The 20,815-nt window shown below is 40.0% G+C and overlaps 3 protein-coding genes across 3 annotated transcripts; 2 read left to right on the top strand and 1 right to left on the bottom strand.

The window, feature by feature from the left end:
• Positions 1–230: 230 nt before the first annotated feature.
• Positions 231–1,201, top strand: LOC108032528 (uncharacterized). The gene has a single exon (XM_017106381.3). It carries the CDS (start codon positions 377–379, stop codon positions 1,085–1,087), a length of 711 nt encoding a protein of 236 aa, XP_016961870.1. The 5' UTR covers positions 231–376; the 3' UTR covers positions 1,088–1,201.
• Positions 1,157–15,521, bottom strand: LOC108032518 (uncharacterized). Its single transcript, XM_017106358.3, has 6 exons — positions 15,223–15,521; positions 8,320–8,401; positions 7,656–8,247; positions 7,335–7,485; positions 1,481–1,597; positions 1,157–1,404 (listed from the first exon to the last, which is right to left on the bottom strand). Exons 2-6 carry the CDS (start codon positions 8,374–8,376, stop codon positions 1,287–1,289), a joined length of 1,035 nt encoding a protein of 344 aa, XP_016961847.1. The 5' UTR covers positions 8,377–8,401; positions 15,223–15,521; the 3' UTR covers positions 1,157–1,286.
• On the top strand, positions 3,029–6,690 carry LOC108032505 (uncharacterized). The gene is made up of 2 exons (XM_017106333.3): positions 3,029–3,623; positions 4,283–6,690. The coding sequence occupies exons 1-2, from the start codon at positions 3,413–3,415 to the stop codon at positions 6,286–6,288; spliced, it is 2,217 nt and encodes a 738-aa protein (XP_016961822.1). The 5' UTR covers positions 3,029–3,412; the 3' UTR covers positions 6,289–6,690.
• Positions 15,522–20,815: the final 5,294 nt, after the last annotated feature.

The following is a 20,815-nucleotide window of genomic DNA, read 5'->3' as shown; positions in this document are numbered from 1 at the left end:
TTTAATTTGAAATTTACTTGCTTACGTTTTCCCAATTTAACTTACCTCCTTTTTTTATATAAATAAGCCGAGGTGGAGGAGAACTCCCTATGAGTAAGTTAAAACTATGCTTAAGATGAGGATGATTTATTAAAGATGTGATTCAAAGCGAATTAAAATGGGTTGTTCTTCAGTTGAAGCGTTTGAAGCCAAGGTTTTAAATTCGGAAATACTTATCCTAGTAGCTGTTGGCCTACCTCGTAGGCATAGCTATCGATTCCCAACCCCCATTCGAACCACATCCGAAACCCAAAATTCTCAGCGCACGTTCCGGTCAGCGTTTTTGTTTCTATAAGCCCGCGTTTACCCGCATTGCAATCCCGCCTGAGAGGAGGCCATGTCGAAGGCGCAGCAACTAATGACCAGGGACCAGTTGGCGGCCATTGCCCAGGAGGAGGCGCGTCGCAAGCGCGCCGAGATGCGTCGCAGCTATGGCAACAAGTGCTCCAGCATAAATCTGAGCAGGATGCGCCAGAAGCTGGGCACCAGTGGGGATTCCGTTGGCGCCAAAGCTGCGGTAACGAAAGCTGCTCCCTTGGAAACGAAGACCACCTCTTCGCAGTCGCCACCGCCGCTGCCCAAGGAGAAGGATTTGTCATTGCGTCGCATCGCCTCGAGTTTTGCCCATGTTCGTGATTTGGTCAATGGGAATTGTGCCGCCTTGCCGCTGGAGGACAGCGAGGAAGATGCTCGGGAGGAGCGTGCCGAGGTTCTGATCAACAGTCAGACAATGCCTCTGCCACCGGACAATGCCAGTGACCCCCCAGAGGAGGAACCCGTTGAGCCTGTGGAGCCACCCAGCGAAACCCTTTCCCAGCTGGGCTCCATTCAGTTGGCCAAACTAATGCCCGATCCCTTGCACATCGAATCCCGGGCCCTCGAGCGTTGGCAACAGGTGGGCAGTACGGTTTCGGCCCTCTTCCGTGCCCGACGCTACATCGACAGTTCGGAGACCCCAGTGGCGCAGACCCGGCGACTGCGGGAGCAGCGCGAACTCCTCGAGGCCTTCACCAGACCCTTCCTCTACGAGTCCTACAAACGGGAGTAGCCAAACAGAGGCCACCTGACCCACATCAGAGCCATCCCCGAACCATTGAAATTCAAACAAGTCAGCTCATATGTTGTCGATTAAATTCAATTCATTAGAACTGTCGCATCGGTATCTCATCGTTATTGTCATTCTCCTGGTGGGCAATGAGTGGGCAGCACAGCTGTGGCTCGCAGTCCTGAGGGATCCCCGAGCCGGACTAGTAGCAGCGGCACCGGTCGCTCGGACACACCGATTCGTAGTTGAGGCACTTGTCCATGCAGTAGGTGTCGGCTCCCTCCTGGCCAGCATACTCGCCAATGGCGTAGCACTCCTGACTGTCATATGATATAGTGGTTGGTGTTTTAGAAGGTGAAGGAATCACTGGACACCTGAAATGTGAACTATACTTACGGACACTGGCAGGCGTCCTCGGGGCAATTGGGAGGGTAGCGCAGGCAGTTGATCTCGCACCAGTTGTCGATGCCGGGCAAGGATCGGAAGGCTGGGGCACCTATGCACTTCTGGTCACTGAAAGAGTGAGGAAAAAGGCGATAAGAAAATGTTTCCGAAAGGGGAAGTTAGAAAAAAGGGCTTTCAAAATATAGAGGGGACTTGCCTTCTCCATTAAAAATCAGCTAAATATTTTTATAGTTCATATGAAAGGCATCTCAAAGAATACTAAAATACTATATTACAAAATCAATAAGTAGCGGTTATAAAGGATCTGATTTCTGATTAACTTATGGAATGATTACTTCATAGAAATTAATAACTGGGTGCCTTTCACCACTGAGCACTAAGCACCTTGATCTATGATTTTTCTAGTTCTCTTCTCAACCTTAAAATCTAATGAGGGAAAAATAGGGGCTTTTTATCATGTGTAAAAAATCAGAAAAAAATATTTTTATAATTTATAAGATCTTAATCATTGATTTTTCCAATTTTTTTTGTTCAACCCTTAAAAATATACTGGTTTTAAAAACTGAAAGTTTCACATCGGAGTTAGAAAATGAGAAACAAATATTTTTAGGAAAGAAACTTACAAATCTACAAAATTATCATATCGATAAAATGGTAAATGATTGAATGTTTACATCTCTTATGAAGGAACTTACACCACTAAGTCATTTAATCCTTTATTTTCCTAGGGTTCTCTTAAAAAACGAACGTGAAAAACGTAGCAAACTTACCCAGGCCTGCCCTTTCCCCACCCAACATTCATCTAAAATTATTTGTCCCCTCAGCTTGGTTTTGTGTCTAGAAAAATTCCCAGTTTTGGATTAGGATCAGGAGGCCCAGCTAGGAGAGAAAACCGACTACCGTGCGATGCAGATGTTCGAGGAGGACCGTCGCCGGGCCGCGTACCGCCGATACTTGGCGGAGCTGCGGGTTAGCTACGGTAATGCCATCTCCGACAGCAACAGGCGCATCCAGGCCGTCCAAGCGGCCCAGTCTCCCCTTCGTTCCCAGTTCGGCGATCCTGGCCAGCCATCCAGTCGGGTCCGACGGGCCGGCACCGCTGAATCGTCCGCTCGTTTGGCCACGAGCAACGCCTACAGCTGGCAGCTGAGCAGTCCCATGGCCGGGCGATCGGTCACGACCCCTTCTACAGTCCCGCCTCCTTCGAGGGATCGAAAAAGGCATGGGTTGGCGAAGGGGCAGCCGGCGAAGAAGGACTCGATGGGGGACACCAATGTTCGGCAGTACGAAATGCTGCAGAAGCGCGCCTTGACCAACTCCCTGTTGGCCGAGTTTCTCAGTGATAACGAAACGCTGAACAAACAGTGGCTTATGAAGCGATAAATATAGAGCAATTTTACTTTCTAACCTACTCAGTGGAGTTGCCATGTGCCATGGGTTTTTATATGACTTCAAAACATATGAAAAATTTGTATACTTAGGGATACTGAAAGCTACGTTCTGGGTCACCTTTTTAAAAAACTATTGAAAACATTGAAACTAACTCTTAAAATTGGTACACAAGTTGGCCAATGGATTACAAAAGCTGACCTTTTCGAGATCGAAACTCAATTGATAACGTAATGGACTGTTGAAGAGCAGTTTGGGGTCACCTTTTAATTACTCATAGCCCTGTCCCAATCGCAGTAGCTCTTATGTTGGAGTTGGAACGTCAGTCTGATTTTATTCCCAACATGGACGTCATCTGAGCTCCTGTCTACATGTTGTTTAATTCACCAGTCAACTAAAACAGTTACTCAAGGCACTCGACAGGATTCCACAAACATCACCAAACAAAGCATATACCAAACTCCCAAGACTCCACATTCCGAGGCGCCCAAGATCGCAGATGTCGCAACAGACCGCCGCACAGCAGCCACGAATATGAATCGCAATCGCCTCCACCAGATGCGCCAAATGGATCGGGGCAACGAGGGCCTGCAGCAGGTCATCCAAATGCAGAGCTCCGCTGCAGGGGCCCAGGGCCAGCCGCAGGGCCAAGCCGGAGCCCAGGGACAAACTCCGGCCAGCCAGGCCGTGCGCCGCAAGACGACCTACACCCGGACGGAGATGCTGTCCCGGGGACTGCCCACCGGTGAGTAGTTGGTCTGGGCTGACCCCGAAATCTCTATATTTCTAGATTTGAAATCTCCAAATGGTGTTTTAAGGTCTAATGGGGAAAAAATATATATTTTTCTACAAAGGGTGATATATCTTATTTTGTCTCAAAAGCCCTAAAGATCTTTTCTAGATTTGCAATCCCTAAGTGATATTTTAATTAAATTAAAATCTCATTTCATTGTCCCAAAACCCTAAAGACTTAAAATGTATTTTAATGGCACTTCAAAATATATTTAAAGTCTTTAGATTGAGGATGAAATCTCTGGAGTTTAAACTCACTAAAAAAATGAAACTCATACTTTCTTGCTGCAAAAGCTCTAAAAATTTAAAAAATACTCTAGTACGTTCAAAAAAATTTATTTTTATGACGGTAGATAATAGATTTTAGCCCTCAAGACAAATTGTCTATAGTCATTTTGAAACCTCTAAAGATTTGCAATCATTAGAAGATTTTTAAAATTAAAAAAAAAAATATTTTTCATGTTTTTAAAACGTTTTTTTTATCTAGATCTAACCCCCCTAAAGATTATATAAGAACTTACAAATATATTTCAAGCTAGTAGAAAAGAGATTGCAAATCTCGGAACAGCCTAAAGCCAATACTTAAAACATGAATTCCATTTTCTGTTCCAGCTCCAAGCTATCGCAATGGTCCGCCGGCTGGGCAGGACTGGATCAACCAACTATCGCCGAAACCACGCTATGCCACACCCCCAAAGGCCGTCGTCCCCGCCACGCCCTTGGGCCAGAGCACCAATGCCACCAACAAGAACAATACGCCCCGCAGACAGCGAAGCTTTCTGCCCCGGGTGGCCAGATTGCCGGCCAAGTCGGATAGATCGCCCAATAGGATGCAAAATCGATTGGGTCGCGAGACTGAGGGCAAGCTGGAGCAGTCACACATCCCTGTGGGCACTCACAAGCCCATGCATTTGGTGAATTCACCGCAGGACAGTGATAGCAGCAGTCCGACTCGAAGGACCATGATGGCCCAGGGAGATGGCCTGGTGAGCGACAATAGCACCTACTCGGAACGCCACAAGATCAAGTTGGCCAAGGCCATTCGCCTGCCAGATGATCAGAACAAGAGCTTCGTCTATCTGTGCAAGCCGGTGAAGAAGGTCAAGGAGCTGCTGACGGCTAGAAGGCTGCGCAATAGCTGTGAGCAAGTAAACGAGGCGAACGAGGGAGATTTCCTTCTGGAGGAGCTGCAGTCCACGAAGCTGCAATTGACCCTTTCCGAGGAGGCAGTGCGCAGCAAGGGCGGCAGCGAAGAGTACGGCAGCTGCATTCTGTCCCCCATCGAGGGCCTGACGCAGTCGTCCAGTTCCACCAGTCAGCTGGACAGTCCCACGCTGGAGGCCATGCAGCAGCGGCAACAGCAGTTCGAGGCCAAGGCCATGAGCAGTCAGGAGCGCTTGAAGAACCGCCTGCTGGAGGTGCGCCAGAGGCAGCGGCATTTGCTCCAGCTGGAGCACGAGCAGCGGCACAAGGAGCAGCGCCAGTTGGAGCTGGATCAGGTGTGCCAAAATCTGCCCGCTTTGCAGCACGAAATACGAATGCTTCAGCAGTTGAGTGAGAAATTGGAGGCCACACTGAGGGTCTCCAATATACCCAAACCCTCGACGCCTAAGAAACGAAGCTCTATGGTAATCGGAGAGGATTTGAACCAGAGATCATCTACCCGTTTCTATACGCCACGCACGAGTCCTTATCAACCGGATGAACTGCCCATCACCAAATTGTGTTGCCTAAGTGTAGAACAGATTGTCGAGCGTCCGCAAAGGGCTCGAAGCGTGGCCATGGCTCATCATTTTGGCTTGGTCCAGGAGTTCCGGGTGGAGACCAAGACCCTGAACGAACTGAAGACGGGCGAGGACTCGCAATACTTTTATCTACCAGCTCCTAGGGAGGAACCCTCCTCATCGTTGGCCTCCAAAACGTTCAAAGAAGCCGATCCCCTGCAGCCTACTAACTTCCGCAAGTTGCGGGAGAATCCGAACATACTGCTGCAGCAACTGAGACCACTTATTGCTGGGGCTGGAAAACCCTTCAACCTCTTGGATCAGGACACCATGTTCTTCAATAGCCTGGCCTATGGGGAGTCATCGAAACCCTTGGTTGGCAGCACTGCCGAGCAGCTGGAAGCGGCCACCCGAGAGACGGGACTTGGCGGCGGTGGAGGATCCATAGCCAATTATGGCGGAGCCATCGCCTACTCACGCCTCTCGGTGCGGGTCAACGAAGTGGCGAGATCAGCAGACCAGGGGGATCAACTGTGCGCCAGCCAAGTTCATAACACCACGCAAACGGAGCTTCAATCGCCCAGGAAAAATAAGATTCCAGAGCTGGAACCGGAAACGGAGATCAGTTCGCCAGATTACACACCGAATCCCAGTCCCAGGCTGGTAAAACGAAAGAAACTTGAAGAGGTTAAGGTTAAGATTCAAGAACCTGATCCAAAACCGAAGAAGTCCAGGCCTATCATACGTCGAGTGGCGCCCCAGTCGCCAATCGGAAGTCGCGTGGAGCCCAAGGTGCGGCTGCAGTTGCTCAAAACCGTGCTGGTGGGAATGGTCCAAGTTGCTGTTATTCTGGTTCTTATCATGGCCTTCACCTATCCGGATGTTAGCTGCTGAGCCGTCTTCAAAGCCAACCAACCAACTAACCTCTTACACACAACACAGCATCTATCTGTTCCCAAGAAAACCTGCTTTTCCAAATTGTTCAACTTGTGAGCTTTTTATCCTTAAACGAACCAAACCTGAGGAGAAAACCAAATAAGCAAGTAGCGGAGAGAACAGAAGATGCAAACATCAATCCATTTAAAGACCAATAACCGATTCGGTGTTTGAGCTCGCACTTACATTTTCGAGTTTCTTGTTTTCTTACTGGACCGCAGCGATGCCAAGTCGATCAATGTTAATAAAATTTCATGTGCAATGTGAACCGTTTAAGCCCCAGCACCATAACCGATTCGATTTGGTTCCGTATCGGTTAGGAGAAGCGGTTAAGCCAAACAATATAAAAGCGTGTATGTATATATTGGTTTTAAGTTTATTTAAGCATTTCTATATATACAGCAGTGTTTGTGTAAGCGTGTGTGTACCATAACCGTTTAAAAACTTAAATTTAGGCTGTCGAAAACTTTACCTTTACCCGTTTCGTTATGAACTCTGACCCGATTTGTGCAGAAATCCGGCTGAACGCCTGTTTGTTTTTGTATTTGGAAGCAGTTTCGACTAGGCTAGAAAAACATTTTCGAGCGAGTAGCGGGTAAGCGGTTTTAGGCGGGATCGGGTAAGCGGGTAAGCGGTTTAGCCTTGCCGCGCTTGCGTGCATGCCGCGTGGCATTGCTAAAAACCAAAGCAAGAGTTTAAATCGCTGATCTTTTTACAAAGCACATTATGTGGAAGAAATCGCATTGCATTGGTTAAATGAAAACGTTAAACGGAAAAGTGAGCATATGAAGAGTAAGCGGAGAGAAGAGTTTTTAAGAGAAAAGTACAAAAATAAATGAAATATAAGACAAACCTAATGAAGAGTGGAGGATAAGCGAAATGACTGAAGAGTATTGAAGAAATATGATAGAAAATCTATTGGAAACCCTCGGTACCAATTCAGAATTAAACAAGTAAAGGCTACGACAGTATGTAGATTTCCAGATCACCATTACCCTACTTACCGCACAATAAGTGGAAAGATGTTGTTGTTCGGCGGAGCCCGGTAATCCCTGTAATAGAGCAGATACGGCGACTTGTTGTTGGCAAAGATTGGAGGAATACCACCTCCGGTGTTTGAGACAATCGCTATATCTGCACAATTCCGGAAGGTTTCTGAAATTTTAACGAACAAATATGGTAATCAGAGTTCTATAAAATCTAGACATTTTTTTGCAGATTAAACAAATTTTAATTTATATAGTTTTGATAAATTAAGTGGTAAGTGAAAGTGAAGTGAAAACCGGAGTACCTATCTAATTCTTAATCTTTTTAGATATGCTCACCTGCCTTGCCGCAGCCCACGGCTTCGGTTCCATTGGCGCAAGTGCCCCACATGTTGGCGGTGTAGTAGGTCCACTGCAGGACGCACTGCGTGCAGGTGACATATGGAGGCAGTCGCACCCGATACCGGAATATGTCCTTCTTCTTGGCATCGCGCGGAATAAGGTACCGATGCTCCCGGCTGCCAGAAATCCGCAGAGGATATCGATCTAAACAGGCCTGGGTGGCCTCCTGTCGCGGATTGTTGTTGGGACAAAGGAAAATCTCGAAGCGACCATAATGATTGGCCGTTAGCTCCACTTCCACGTCGATCTCCTGCCCGGCGGTATAGTAGCGCGAGATGATGCCCTTGGCGTACTCGCCGCCAGCTTCATGGGGTCTCGGCGACTTGACGTGATAGGCATCGCCGCAGACACCACAACGACCTTTATTCTTCTCCCACTGGATCGCATAGCCGCCGCAGAAGAGCTCGTTATCATTGTAATTTACGGGATTGGGATAGCCAAATCGCCACATGGCATTCCTGGCCGGTGGATCCATCAGCCGACCGTGTCCCCGCACCGATATCACCATTTGCAGGAGCACAAATCCCAGCTGGAGGCAACAGAGGTAAGCGAAAAAGTTATTAAGTATTCGCGGTGGCTGACCTCCGCGTTGACTACTCACCACACCCACTGGCAAAACGCCCATTCTGGTGGCCGCTGTCAAGTGTCGCATCCCCATGCCAGACTCACAGATCCCCAGATGCCTAGAAAGCAGACGTGCAACATGATATAGTGCATCGGGCAGAGGGCTTAAAATCGAATACGATTTATCAACAAACGAGTTTTCGGGCTGACCAAACCGTGGAACTGTTTGAATGATCACAGATCTATATTTTTTTGCTTATATAACTATATTACTTTTTTTATATTTTTGGCTTACAATTTTTTTAAAATATTTTTTTTTTTTAATTTGTAAATTAGTTGTAATATCTTATATGTTTTCTAAAACAAGTTTTCAGCAAACATCTACAAAACATCTATAATATTTTGTTTGGTGGGTTTCTTAAAAAGAAGCTCTCAGCAAATACATAAACAATAGTAAGAATTTTTGGCAAAATTAGGGATACTATAGGATTATTTGTATGAGCGCCACTTTGATTTATTCTATATATATAGACACATCACTGTGGGTGCCACCCTTCGGGGATATTTTATTTAATACTGGCAAATCCTTTTCGCCCGCTCTTCCACCACTGTGGGCAGTACTTGGTGCATTAACTACAGATTGCAAGGACGTCCACCTGATCCGCTTTTCGACTTTATGGCCGGTGCCCTTTATAAATAAATTCATGCCCACACACACGCACACCCATTCCCGACGAGGCCCAGACAGACGGGGATAAATGCAAGTATATTTGCCACTTTTTGTTTAAATAACTCCTTTTTTTCTGCCCTGCTCCCATTCCCTTTGAGGCTTATCTTTTATGTTAAACATGTTTGCTGGCTTGTCAAGGCGTTAAAAAAACTGAAAAAAAATGTATAAAACTGTCAATGGTTGGCTTGGGCGGCCTGGGCCCTAGCTTCATTTTTTCATTTTGGGTTTTTTCAATTTCGAACATTACTTTTAATGGCATCATCTAGTTTACGCACATCCGAGGGCGCCGGAAGGGGAGTCGGCTGCATAAACGGGTTTGCGCCGGGCACTTGAACTTGGTCCGGCCCCCAACGAAACCAAAATATTAAATGCGAAAGCGTTGGGCGTGAGCTAAAAATATATATGCAGATGTTCGGGTTCGATTCTCATTAAAAAAGCAAGAGATCACTGGGAAAAAGGTTTAGAACCAGGGGTGTTTTAAAGTTATATTCTTAGGTATTTCTTAAAACCACTCTTTAAATCCAAAATATTTAAATTAGATATAATAATAATTAAATAATATTCAGTTTTTTTTAAATAAATATTATAAAAATATCCATGCACTTGTACTTCCAAAACATAATAGCTATTATAAAAAGTGTTTTAGTTTTTATTTTTTTCATTTATCATAAAATATTTTTACAAGTTCATATGACTTTCCCAATTTTTCCCAGTGCGCTCTTATTTATTCGCAATCTTAATGCCCAGCATTCTAGCCTCATCAAGCCACTCTTCGATTTATATATGGCTTATATATGGCTTAAAAACAAATTGATTTGTCCATCGGCAAAAGACCAAAACAAGAATGAAGAAGACTTCGAGGAATCGCAATAAATTCCGAAGTGTTTTAGTAAATATTTATCTTTTTGTTGTTGATTTTAGCCTTTTGGCCATTGACTCTGTGTGGCAGTAAACTTGGTTATTTAACGAGGCGCAATTATAATTTTTGCAGGGTGTTTCGGGGGCATACGGAAATTGGCTGTAAATGTGGTTTTATAACTCATAAATTTATTAATAATATATTGATTTTTTTATTGCCTTTCAATGAGCAGTTGTCAACGAAAAAGCGAAACGGTGTTGACAAGGAGTAAATAAAACCTCACGGTGAATGATTATTCGATGGCTAAGCCCTCGATTGGCAGCCAAGCGGTTAATTAGGAGTCGCTGCAAGTCGGAAAAGTGCACCTCCTTTCCCTTATTAACCCATTATATTCCCAATCAAATATGCAAAAATTTTACAAATTATAACAAACTATTAAAACTAGTTTTTGTTGAAGTAAAATTTTACTTTAAAAGCTTTCTTTAAATTGAAAACTATTTTATTTAACTGTAATATCATTTTAATTTATTAATTGCATTTTTAAAAAATATTTAAACAAATTTTTAATTTCATAAAATGTAAAACTCTTTAAATTCAACCCTATTATATAAAATTGTAATATTAGTTTTTTACACTATTACTTAAATATTTCAATAGAATTTTAAACAAACATTGATTGAATAATAATTATATTACATTTTAATGATAGCTTTTTTAAAAAAAAATTTAATATTTTACATTGACAAAGAGGAAACTATGATTTTTCATTAAATCAAAAAATCATTTTACATTGATAATGAGGAAATTATGATTTTTCATCAAATCATATAATAAATAATAAATAATAATAATAATAAATTAAAATCCAGAGCCCTATCAAGGGTTAAAGTCTCCATTGATTAACCCCCAACCGCCCGATTTTCGCCGACGTCGTAATTAGGCGGGAGTGCACGATTTTTAATTGGAGCGCCGAAATCAATAAGCCGCCAGGTGGAAAACTCCTTGGCGTTAAATGAGCGTGTTGCACGACAAAGTGAAAATCGAGCAGAAAAAAGCTATTAATCGTCTACCCGAAAGGGAGTGAGTGCTGAATAAGCGAAAAGGATGCCCGAAATAAGGCAGAAAAAAGGTGTCCTTGCCATAACCGATGGCCAACAACGTTTATCATAATTGTCAGGCCGACGCTGATGGCCAAATTAAAATGTACGAAATTTTCAGCCGGTCGGCGATAAATTGAAAACCATGGCAGAAATTAAGTTGTAAATTAACCAAATTGCACAGCCCCAAAAGGGCAGCAAAAAAAAAAGGGAGACAAGGGCCCACCAACATTGGGCGCTGTCTGTTTGTTGTTTTATTTACATTGCGTGCGTTTTCATTATGCAATCGCACACAGGTCCCGACTTAAACGTTTACCCCCTCGCAAAAAATCACAGAAAAAAGACAGCACTCGAATGGAGTGCAAAAAAAGGAACGAATTTAATGTACTATATATCACCTTGTGCAATCGAAGTCTTGTACTTTTCGGGGCCTCGGGCCCGAGGGGCGTGACAGTGAAGAGACCCAAGTAATAAAGTTGTCAGATGGGGGGGGCCATCCTCAAGTCAGGGGTAAAAGGGCCTCCAAATGGAGTATTAAATATTCGGGAAGTACAAAAAGTAGCCCTCAAAATGCATAAGCTATTGAAATTTCAATCACATAGCCATTGAAAACGAAACCCAAAGGAAGCTCAGGTGTTTTTTCAATCATCTCTTCCGTTTGCCCAAATTAACAATTCGATTTTTAAGGTACTCTATTAATATGGCGCCGCACCAGAATGAGTAATCATTTATAGGGAAATAAATAAATAAATGAGCGAATGAAAAAACCCACACTAAGGAAGAGCCCGACGAATGGGCGACATAAATAAATCAGAGTTAATGATATCGATACGCATAGTAATAATCACCATCATCGTCATCAATATTTTCTCACAAGTCACGATTCTGTAAGCGGCATGACAAATTGATCATCCGCCTCCCCGTTTTGCCCCTCGTAATCCCCCAAAATTCTTAAGACCCCTTTTGGAGGTCGCTCGATGGCCAAAGCATATACTCAACTGATTTGCAAACTGGAACTGTCGAATGTAAATCGGTTTATAACATCTGTTTTTTTTTCGAAAGCACACTAATTGGTTGGGGGAGCGGTAAGTTTTGAAATTTGGCACAAAGAAATAAATCTATCGCGGTGGGGATAGTGTTTTGAATAAAAACCAAGTTTACAGCGCGTGTCATGTTCTTGCTAATGGCACTTTGATAGCTGTGCTTTAAAGATTATATGTTAATACATAAATGGGTAGACACACCTGTTAATGTCAAGAATAAGATGAAAATTAAGTTTTAGAGGCTTCTGTCTTAATAATAATTATTAGTTCCATAATAAACTTTTAGAAATATTAATTTGGTTAAATGTTTCTAAGGATTTTAAGGTCTTCCTTAAATGTTCTAAAGGTACGTCTCCCATTCCAACCAGAAAAGTCTACATCATATATTTTGAGAACGATGAATTCTTAAATTTCACAAAATAGTTCTTAAACTTTTTAATACGTAAGTTTTTATATTTATATATTCATACTTCAACTTTAAACGCAATCAGCAAAAATGAATCACCAGGCAGATAATTAGTCGTTTTTTCTTCCTTAAATTAAGAATTTTTTGTTCATTCTCAAATCCCTAATTTTTCTTAAGAACTATTTGTTCTTAATTACAGATTTTTTTTCTTTGCTCATGAAAATGTATTCCTAATTTTACATAGAATTTTTCCCTGTGCGTAGCCGCATTTAATTTTCTTTTTGTGCTCGATTTTACGATAGATCGAGGTGATCATTTTTTCCAAGAGGACGGGGGTCTTTCGTGTGGTTTATTGGGTGTCCAACTCAATGGCCTGGACTTTTCACGGATTTCAGGCACGTAGGCAAACATGCAAAGCGTGGAGCATCAAACATGCGTAAATTTTATAGTCAAGACAGGGCTTCAATCGATCGTCGATCGGTGATCGGATCGAATCAATGCTATATGCCATATACCCAATCGCCTCGCTCAAGGCAAGAAAAATGTGTCATTGTGTCAATTGGATTGGCGCTGTCCAGAAATAAACCGCAAATGAATCAAACGACTTGGCAACGATTGCCAAAAACAAATGGCCCAATTAATGGCTCAGAACAAAGAGACCTCACAAATAGTTAGGTGAATTATGCAGTTTGGTTTGAGGCATCGCACAGATATTTCCGTTTCAACCAAATTTCTTTTGTTAGCGGGGCTTTGCATTCAAATTTATGACCAACTGACAGGCGTGAGAACAAGCGTGCCAATCTCTTTTGAGTCGGGCAAAAAATACATATTAAAAGGAGGAAAAAAATCTGGTAACTGGAACTGGCTGGCTGCGCATCCTTACCACTTTTGGTATTTAAAAAGTGTTAATCGAAAGCCAAGCCGGGGGTCAGTAAACGTCGCAACGGCCCCGGCGAAGGTCAGTTTTCGAATGGCAGAACCATCAGCTGATGGCTATCAAGATATCTTACACACTGTACTGCAAGAAATCAGCTTAAAATAGTGAAACTTTCAGAAAATCATTTAAATTTAATCATACTCCTACAGACATAAGTTAAATTTATCGGGAAAATATTAATAATATATTGTTTTAAAGCATGGATAAATGCAATAATTGTATTAATAAAGAAATAAAGTATACAAAATTGAAAAAAACTAATGTTGAACATTTTCAACTTTTCTTTAAAAAATATTTTATATTATGTGATATAGTAACACATAAAGATTTTATTTATTCATCTTATATATGATGTAACAACATAGAAAAAATGTTTAAATAAGTTCAAAATATTTCCTCCTCTAAATATGATTTTTTAATTAGTACAAAGTTCTAACATATTTATTTTTTTATTAGGTGTGTACCTTAATGGGGTACACATTTAAAGGCACTTTAAAATATATTTAAAATTAATTTTAGTAGCTTTAAAGATGAATAATTCATAGGTGCAACTTGCGGATACCTCACCAATTGCATTAAAGAAAGCACAAGCAATTAAGCACCCCCTTTTGGTAGAAAGTTGCAATGAAAACGAAATTGTCTTGCGCAACCGACGAAATAATTCGACTTTTGCTTTCTATCGGGTGAACCCAAAATGTCGACTTCCAAAAACGGAGGGCCGCCAACGTGAGGCCCATGAAATTGGGCTTGTCTATATGCTATATAGGCTATATGGTGGGCAAATAAAAAAAGAAGGAAATTAACAATAATACTTTGAGTCACTGCACAGGGTTTTCGGGGGTCTTTTGTTTTGGATTTTCGATTACTCAGAGCTACCCAGCTCATTGAAATGCAGGCGCAAGACTCAAGGCCCCTCGTCCCGCTTTTCATAGCGGGTTCTATGGCATTAACTGCACTTGCTCCCTTTTTTTGGCATGCCGATCAGGTACTTGTCCACTTTTCAGTGGGCTCTGTGGGTTTCTCGGGGAGATTTGGGGGGGGCCAATTCGATGGCTCCGGTGACAGCCGGGCAAAGGAGCACTCGAGATTCTCGAGCAGGTCCAATCGGAATTTCGCTGGCCAGTGTCGCTGAACTCCTAATATTTTATTCAGAGGCGTTTTTATGAAACGCTCTCTGTTTACTTTTATGTGGCATTGTTTCGAGTGTAAATGCGTTTTCTGTTTACTTTTATTATTATTTTAGCTTTGCCCGTGAATTTTAAGTGCAGCCAGGCGTTGGGATTGCCACTTTTTTAAGCCTTTCATTGAAAAACAGACCTTTGGTAACTAATTTTCTTGCCTAAAAAATGTTAACAACAAATTTTACTTGGTTAAAAGTAGTGGCATATTCATTTGTAAAAAAAAAACTATTGGAAATTAAATTGTAAAATAGAATAAATAGGAACTTTTTTAATGAATGAATGAGTTTTATTAAATTTAAGCAAAATTTAAACATAGATTGTAGTTCTTATAAACACTGCATTGGTTATTTTAGGAGTTGAATAACACTTGGGGATTTTTACTTAAAAATAAAAGAGCTCTATAAAATTAACGTATTTTATTAAATGTACTAAACCATATTTTTGAAATAACTTAAACATTATTTTATATAAGTTTAGAATATTATTCAAGTTTGGCATAAATTATTTTAGTCCGCATATTCATCGATTTAATTAATTCATATTATTTCATCTCCTTTTATAAACTTTATTCAATTTGTCCTTGCTAAATTGCCTCGTCATTTAAATCATAACATAAAAAATCGCACAGTCGCTTAAAAAATAGTTTTCACTTATTGTTGACCGTAAACTTGAACTTGAGTGAATTACCTGAATATTTTCGTGTAATTTACGCTGTACTCCGCAGAAATTGTTGGCACTTAAAATTGTTCACGCACACACAAAATGCACAAAAGAAAAAATGCGTTGAGGTAACGAAATGTTAATTTGATCTCCAAAAATGCCAGCGAACTTGATGTTGAAACTGGGATTTCAAAAATGCTCTTTCGAAAATTCCTGCAAGCCGGCTTGCATGGGCGGTTGGGCGGCGGGGGCGTGGCGGTGTCTCTGTGTGCGTGTGTGTGGCTTTTGGGGCGCGTGCTTTGCGTCTGCGCAGCGGCAACGTTCTGAGTTCGTTTGCCGCTCGGCGATCGAATTTCAACGACTTTTTGGTGCGCGGTACGGCGGCAGAGGCCAGGCAGCGACGCGGCAGAGGCGCCGGCAGCAACAACAACATCAGCAACATGGGGGCAAAAACAAATACAAAAGACATAAGCGCTTCCGAGTCCCGACATTAAAAGCCACACCCTTTCAGAAAGCTATTTTCATTTTTATCCACAATTTTTCCAAGATAAATTTGTTGTTGTTATGCAGCATTATTAAGATAACTAGAAATTGTTTTCAAAATTATTTTTTTAATTTGTCAAAAAAATATATGTTTTTTTAGATTTATTAAAATAACTAAAAAGCTTGTGTTATCAAAAGTAGTTTTTAGATATTTTAATAAATCTAGAAATCCAAATAAAAAACAGATAACTAAATCATAACAACTATAAATAACAGAAAAATTGGTATTTTATTTATCTAAATAGTTTTTTTCTATCATGCAATAAAGGTGAAATATATAAGGAAACTTGCAGGAACATATTTTAGGCTTTAAAATAGCATTCCTTTATTTTTATAATTTTTATATTACAAACTATGTTTTTTTTTTAATTTTTTCAATTTTGTTGGATTATTGTAGGGTATTAAAACATCGACTTGACGAGGGTAACTTCCTATCTCGTTTTTATTTTAATATTGGCCACGGAGCGTCGCTGTCGACGCCGCTGCTGCTGCTGCGCATGCGTAATGCGTCGGTGTTGCTGCCGTCGCCGATGTTGCTGCTGGCAGTTGATGTTGCTGCTGGCCACTGGTGTTGCTCCTTGTTGTTGCTACTGTGGCTCAGTTGGCTATGATTTCATTGCAGCTTTTGGTCTTGCTTTTGTTAGCAGGACCACAAATGTTGCTGCTGATACAATTGCAACCTGCAACATGCAACTGTTGCTGCTGCTGCTGCTGCGGTGAATGAGCCAGATGAAGCCTAAGCGGTGATTCTTGTTAGTTTTCCTCTTGGAAATTGTTAACCCTTTTTTCAAAGTCCTTAAACATTACTTTTAAAAACTAAACTGAAATAGTTACATATTTAAAAGTATTTTTTTTATATTCATTTGAAAAAATATATTTTATATTTTTTATTTTTTACTTTTTAATAACTATCAATAATTTATTGTAATTACATTTTTACAAGTATTTCAATTATTTATAAAAAGTTATGAATTTACATAATAAACGTTTAATTAACTATTCATAATTTATTATAAATACATTTTAAATTGTATTTTCTTTATTTACAATATTAGGAATTTACAAACATTAATGATTTAGTGTTTTTTTTTAAACCTTTAAATTACTATTAATAATTATTTTACAAAAAATATTTTATTAATTTTTTAAAAATAGGAATTACCGTAAACGCTGTTAATGCAATGTTTTTTTTTTGCCTTCAATAACTATTGATAATTTCCATAAATAATAACTATAAATACATTTTGAAAAGTATTATTTTTAGTATTTTATAAAAATAAACGTTTGTAGTTTAATACTTTGTAATTATCAGTTATTTATAAGTTATTTATTTAAAAATTTATACGTTTTTTAATGCGTTCAAAACTTGCTGATGAGCTTTTATTTCTATCCATACGAAGAGTGTTGTTAAAAACAATTGTTCTCAAACATGGAATGACTGTTGGAGGAGAGGTCTGCCCTACTTGAGTTAATTACCCCATCGGGCCACCAGCTGATTAATTGGCTGGATCTCAAGGGTCCAGACCTGAGAATCGCGGCTATTTCCGTAGGCCAGCTCAGCGAAAAGAACCAGCAGCAGAGGCGCAGTCACCGCAGGCGAAGGGGGGCCCAGACTATCGAATTACCATAATATTCACATGTAATACAAGACCCACTGACGGCGGCAAGTCTTCTAGCTGTTGAGGAATTCTCCCGGTGATCCCGAACCCCCCCAGTTCCCCCGCTAATGCCACCCCTTGACTGCGTCTCATTTGTGTCACCATCTGTCCCCGACCACATTTTGATTTATGTCGTCCACTCTGAGTGCTGAATATGAAATCAATAGATCGATTTCGGGCTCTTTTCGCTTGCAAATTGAAATCGTGACTTGAAGCTTTAGATAAGACACGGCCCAAATGTAATTGGTAGAACGAACCAAAAAAAAAAAAAAAAACAGAAAAACTACCCAAATAGAATACCTTTAAAAACCCATAACAACATTTGCTTGAAAGCAGTTCAATGAACTTGGCATTTTTGAATTTTTGAATCAACCGCCTTGATTTTCGTATAACAGTTTGGGGGAAATTCCAAACAGCTGTTGGGGATATTTTCGGAATTCATTTGGAGAGAGCTGCTTGTACTGCGCAGGACTGGGAGAAAGTAGTGAAAAAGCCGGAGAAACGTGGCGAAACCGGGAGAATTTCTAGAGAAGGCAGAGAGAATTCCCCTTTGAGGACGAAACTTCTGGCAGCTGGTCAAGTTTCGTCGACGGTTTCGTCCTGGCTCTGTGATTCCGGTTTCGTCCTTGTCTGCGGCAGGACTTCTTCTCCCCCTTTTTTTCCCTCTGCCAGACCACCCACCACCCAGCGAATGATTAGGTAAACAACAGCGGAAAGCCGTGGCCAAAATTCAATTTAAATGTTCTTGGAAAACCAAACTTTAAATGGTGGCAAGTCAGGGCGGCGTAAATCTCTGCTTTAATTTTTAATTCACTTGAAATTTATCATTTGGCTTTCTTACACATATATCTCTTTATTTTTTTTTTTTTGAATTTTTCATACACATTTTCGCTGTACACTTTGGTGTTTTTTTTGTGTTACCTTAGTATTAGCATACTTAGCCCGGCCCAAGCACATTACACATACGCACCGTTGGCTCCGCACTTTCACCTCTGCCAGGGGCGTGGGCGGGGGCGGCTGGCCAGGTTAGCCAGGGCTGCCTCCATTCACTGGCAATTTACATGCTTTATTCGAGTAATTTAATTGCAAATGTCCCATTAGTGGCAAAGTGAAGAGCCAAAGGGGGCGGCCTGGGTGGCATTTCTGCCGGATGGGGCAGGGGTAGTCCTTGAGAGGGGGGTCACGGGATGGGGGTTAGATGGCAGCCGCGCTTAGCTGCCCAATGTTAAGTACAGACAGGTACAGTGCACAGCTGTAAAACTATATTGAAGAGCGGTTTATGGCCTGCCAGTATTCCTCTATGGTTCTTAGGGTTTTAGTTTATTTGGAATAATAATTATCTAACTGAAACTATTTTTTTTATTAATAATATCCTATTTTTATTCTTTATATTATTATTATTTAATGCTGGTTACCTAACTCATTATTATAATCCCATTTTTAGTACTTTAATTTTAAATTGTTTATATTATTTTAAGAAAATTCTATCCTATCTAAATAAATAATACATTTTTATTAAATTCTATATATTCGTATTATTTATATATATATTTTTTTATTATTAATATTACTTAATTCTAACTCGCTGAACCTTAAATCAATAAAATATATTTTTTATTATTATTTATTTATTATTAATTCTTATTATTGTTTGAGGGAAACATGTTTTTTCTCATCTTCTATTAATTAATAAAATTATTTTTTAAATTATTATTTTGATTATATTTAATTCGGCTGATTGACAAAGCAAAAAAATAATGTTATTTAGGGTGTTAATTATTTATAAATTATAATAGGTATATAATTTATCACTTAAATATAATGTAATCGGAAGTATAAAGAATTATGTTATTAAATAACCCAAATATAGTTAAAATGGTGGTCTCACTCCAAAATCTATACATTTAGCTTTTTTACAATTTTTTTTTTTAATTTGGTAATCATTTTTTTTGTGGTACCTGTTTTGATGCTTCTTTTTTTACAGTGCCTGCTGCAGACTTTAAAAAGGGTAACTGAAGAGGGCCTAGAAAGTGCTTTGGCGGTGGGGAGGTGTTAGATGTGGGATTTGCAAGATGCATAGTTCTCGGTGCCCTTTTGACCCCCCCCCCCCCCCTGCCACACCACCTCCCTTTTCCAGTTTGACATTTCTTGGGCTCTGTTGTTGCTTTTCTAAGTGTCATTAACATAGCCAAGCAACCGCAAAAAAGCGCAAAATGCATCTCTCAAAGTAGGGAGAAGGGCGGCGGGTCGGGAAAAAGAAGAAAACTACTAGAATAAATAGGAAAAAACAGGAAAAAAAGAACCACACACACAGACATATGCAAAGGCTCTTCACTGTCTCCTGCTATTTTGCCACACGAGTGTGTGTTTGTTTTTCTGCCAGTGTGTTTGTGACAGGCCAAAACTAACAACAACAAGTTCACGAAAAGCACAGAAACAAATGCAGAGAAAAAGAAAATAATAAATAAAACTGTCACATAAAATAAGGCAAAAGATACGAGGGATGCTGGTCCTTTTTTCTTTTTGCCCTTTTCCCTGGTTTTTTAGGGGTGTTTGTAAGGCATTTAGCTATGCAAAAGTGCTCATCTCAAAGTCCTGTGGACATTACCAGCAAAATGTTACTTAAATAGGCCAAACAAATACATGCAAGCATGTGTATATGTACGGGGAAAACTCACACAACCACATGGACAGACAGTAAAAGTGCTGACATTTATTACTGAGATAAAACTTCTTTTATTGCAAAATTATTATTCACCAAAAAGCAAGTGACGTCAAGACAAATGTCATAAGGAATTTGATTTGCCTTGGCTTATGGTCATTATTCATGTTTATTTTTGATTTTATATATTTATTTTAAATATGAAAAGTGCCGCGACTGTAACTAAAATAGTGTTTAAATATTAAACTCTAATTTAAGTATACAGACCCAATTAAAGATGATTAATTTATATTTAATTGAAAGTTTTCACAACCATTAAACACACTTAATTTGGAATATATTCAATTTTAAATGGTATAATATTTAATTGGGATTTAAAATTCTTATCGAATACAAACAAAATTAATAACTTATAATGTACTTTTAATTTCGTTCTCACCCATTATGCATATTTATTTTGCAATAGTTATTTTTTAATATATCTAATACGAATACAAATTTAATAAAAACAGAGGTATACAATTTAATTAGGATTTTAAAGTGTTATTAAATACAAACAAAATCAATAAGGAATAATTACATTTTTTCTCAACCATTATGCATATTTATTTTGGATTAATTATATAAGAAAAATGCCACAAATAGAACAAAAATTAGTGTGAAAATATTTACCTACAATTTGTACGTGTTAACGAGTACAGATGAAATTAATGATGATTAATTAATTCTTAATTGAACTGTAATATGGATTTACATA

The sequence above is a fragment of the Drosophila biarmipes genome, chromosome X (assembly GCF_025231255.1).
Source record: "Drosophila biarmipes strain raj3 chromosome X, RU_DBia_V1.1, whole genome shotgun sequence".
In the NCBI taxonomy this organism is placed as follows: Eukaryota; Metazoa; Arthropoda; class Insecta; order Diptera; family Drosophilidae; genus Drosophila; species Drosophila biarmipes.
The sequence above is the reverse complement of the archived record's forward strand: the minus strand, read 5'-3'. Positions and strand labels throughout refer to the sequence as shown.

Coding starts and splice junctions, on each gene's coding strand:
- LOC108032518 (XM_017106358.3), bottom strand. CDS start 8,376: ATGGGGATGCGACACTTGACAGCGGCCACCAGAATGGGCGTTTTGCCA. Junction 8,248..8,319: donor GCGTTTTGCCAGTGGGTGTG/GTGAGTAGTCAA, acceptor TGTTGCCTCCAG/CTGGGATTTGTGCTCCTGCA. Junction 1,598..7,334: donor ATCTTTCCACTTATTGTGCG/GTAAGTAGGGTA, acceptor TCACTCTTTCAG/TGACCAGAAGTGCATAGGTG.
- LOC108032528 (XM_017106381.3), top strand. CDS start 377: ATGTCGAAGGCGCAGCAACTAATGACCAGGGACCAGTTGGCGGCCATT.
- LOC108032505 (XM_017106333.3), top strand. CDS start 3,413: ATGAATCGCAATCGCCTCCACCAGATGCGCCAAATGGATCGGGGCAAC. Junction 3,624..4,282: donor GTCCCGGGGACTGCCCACCG/GTGAGTAGTTGG, acceptor TTTCTGTTCCAG/CTCCAAGCTATCGCAATGGT.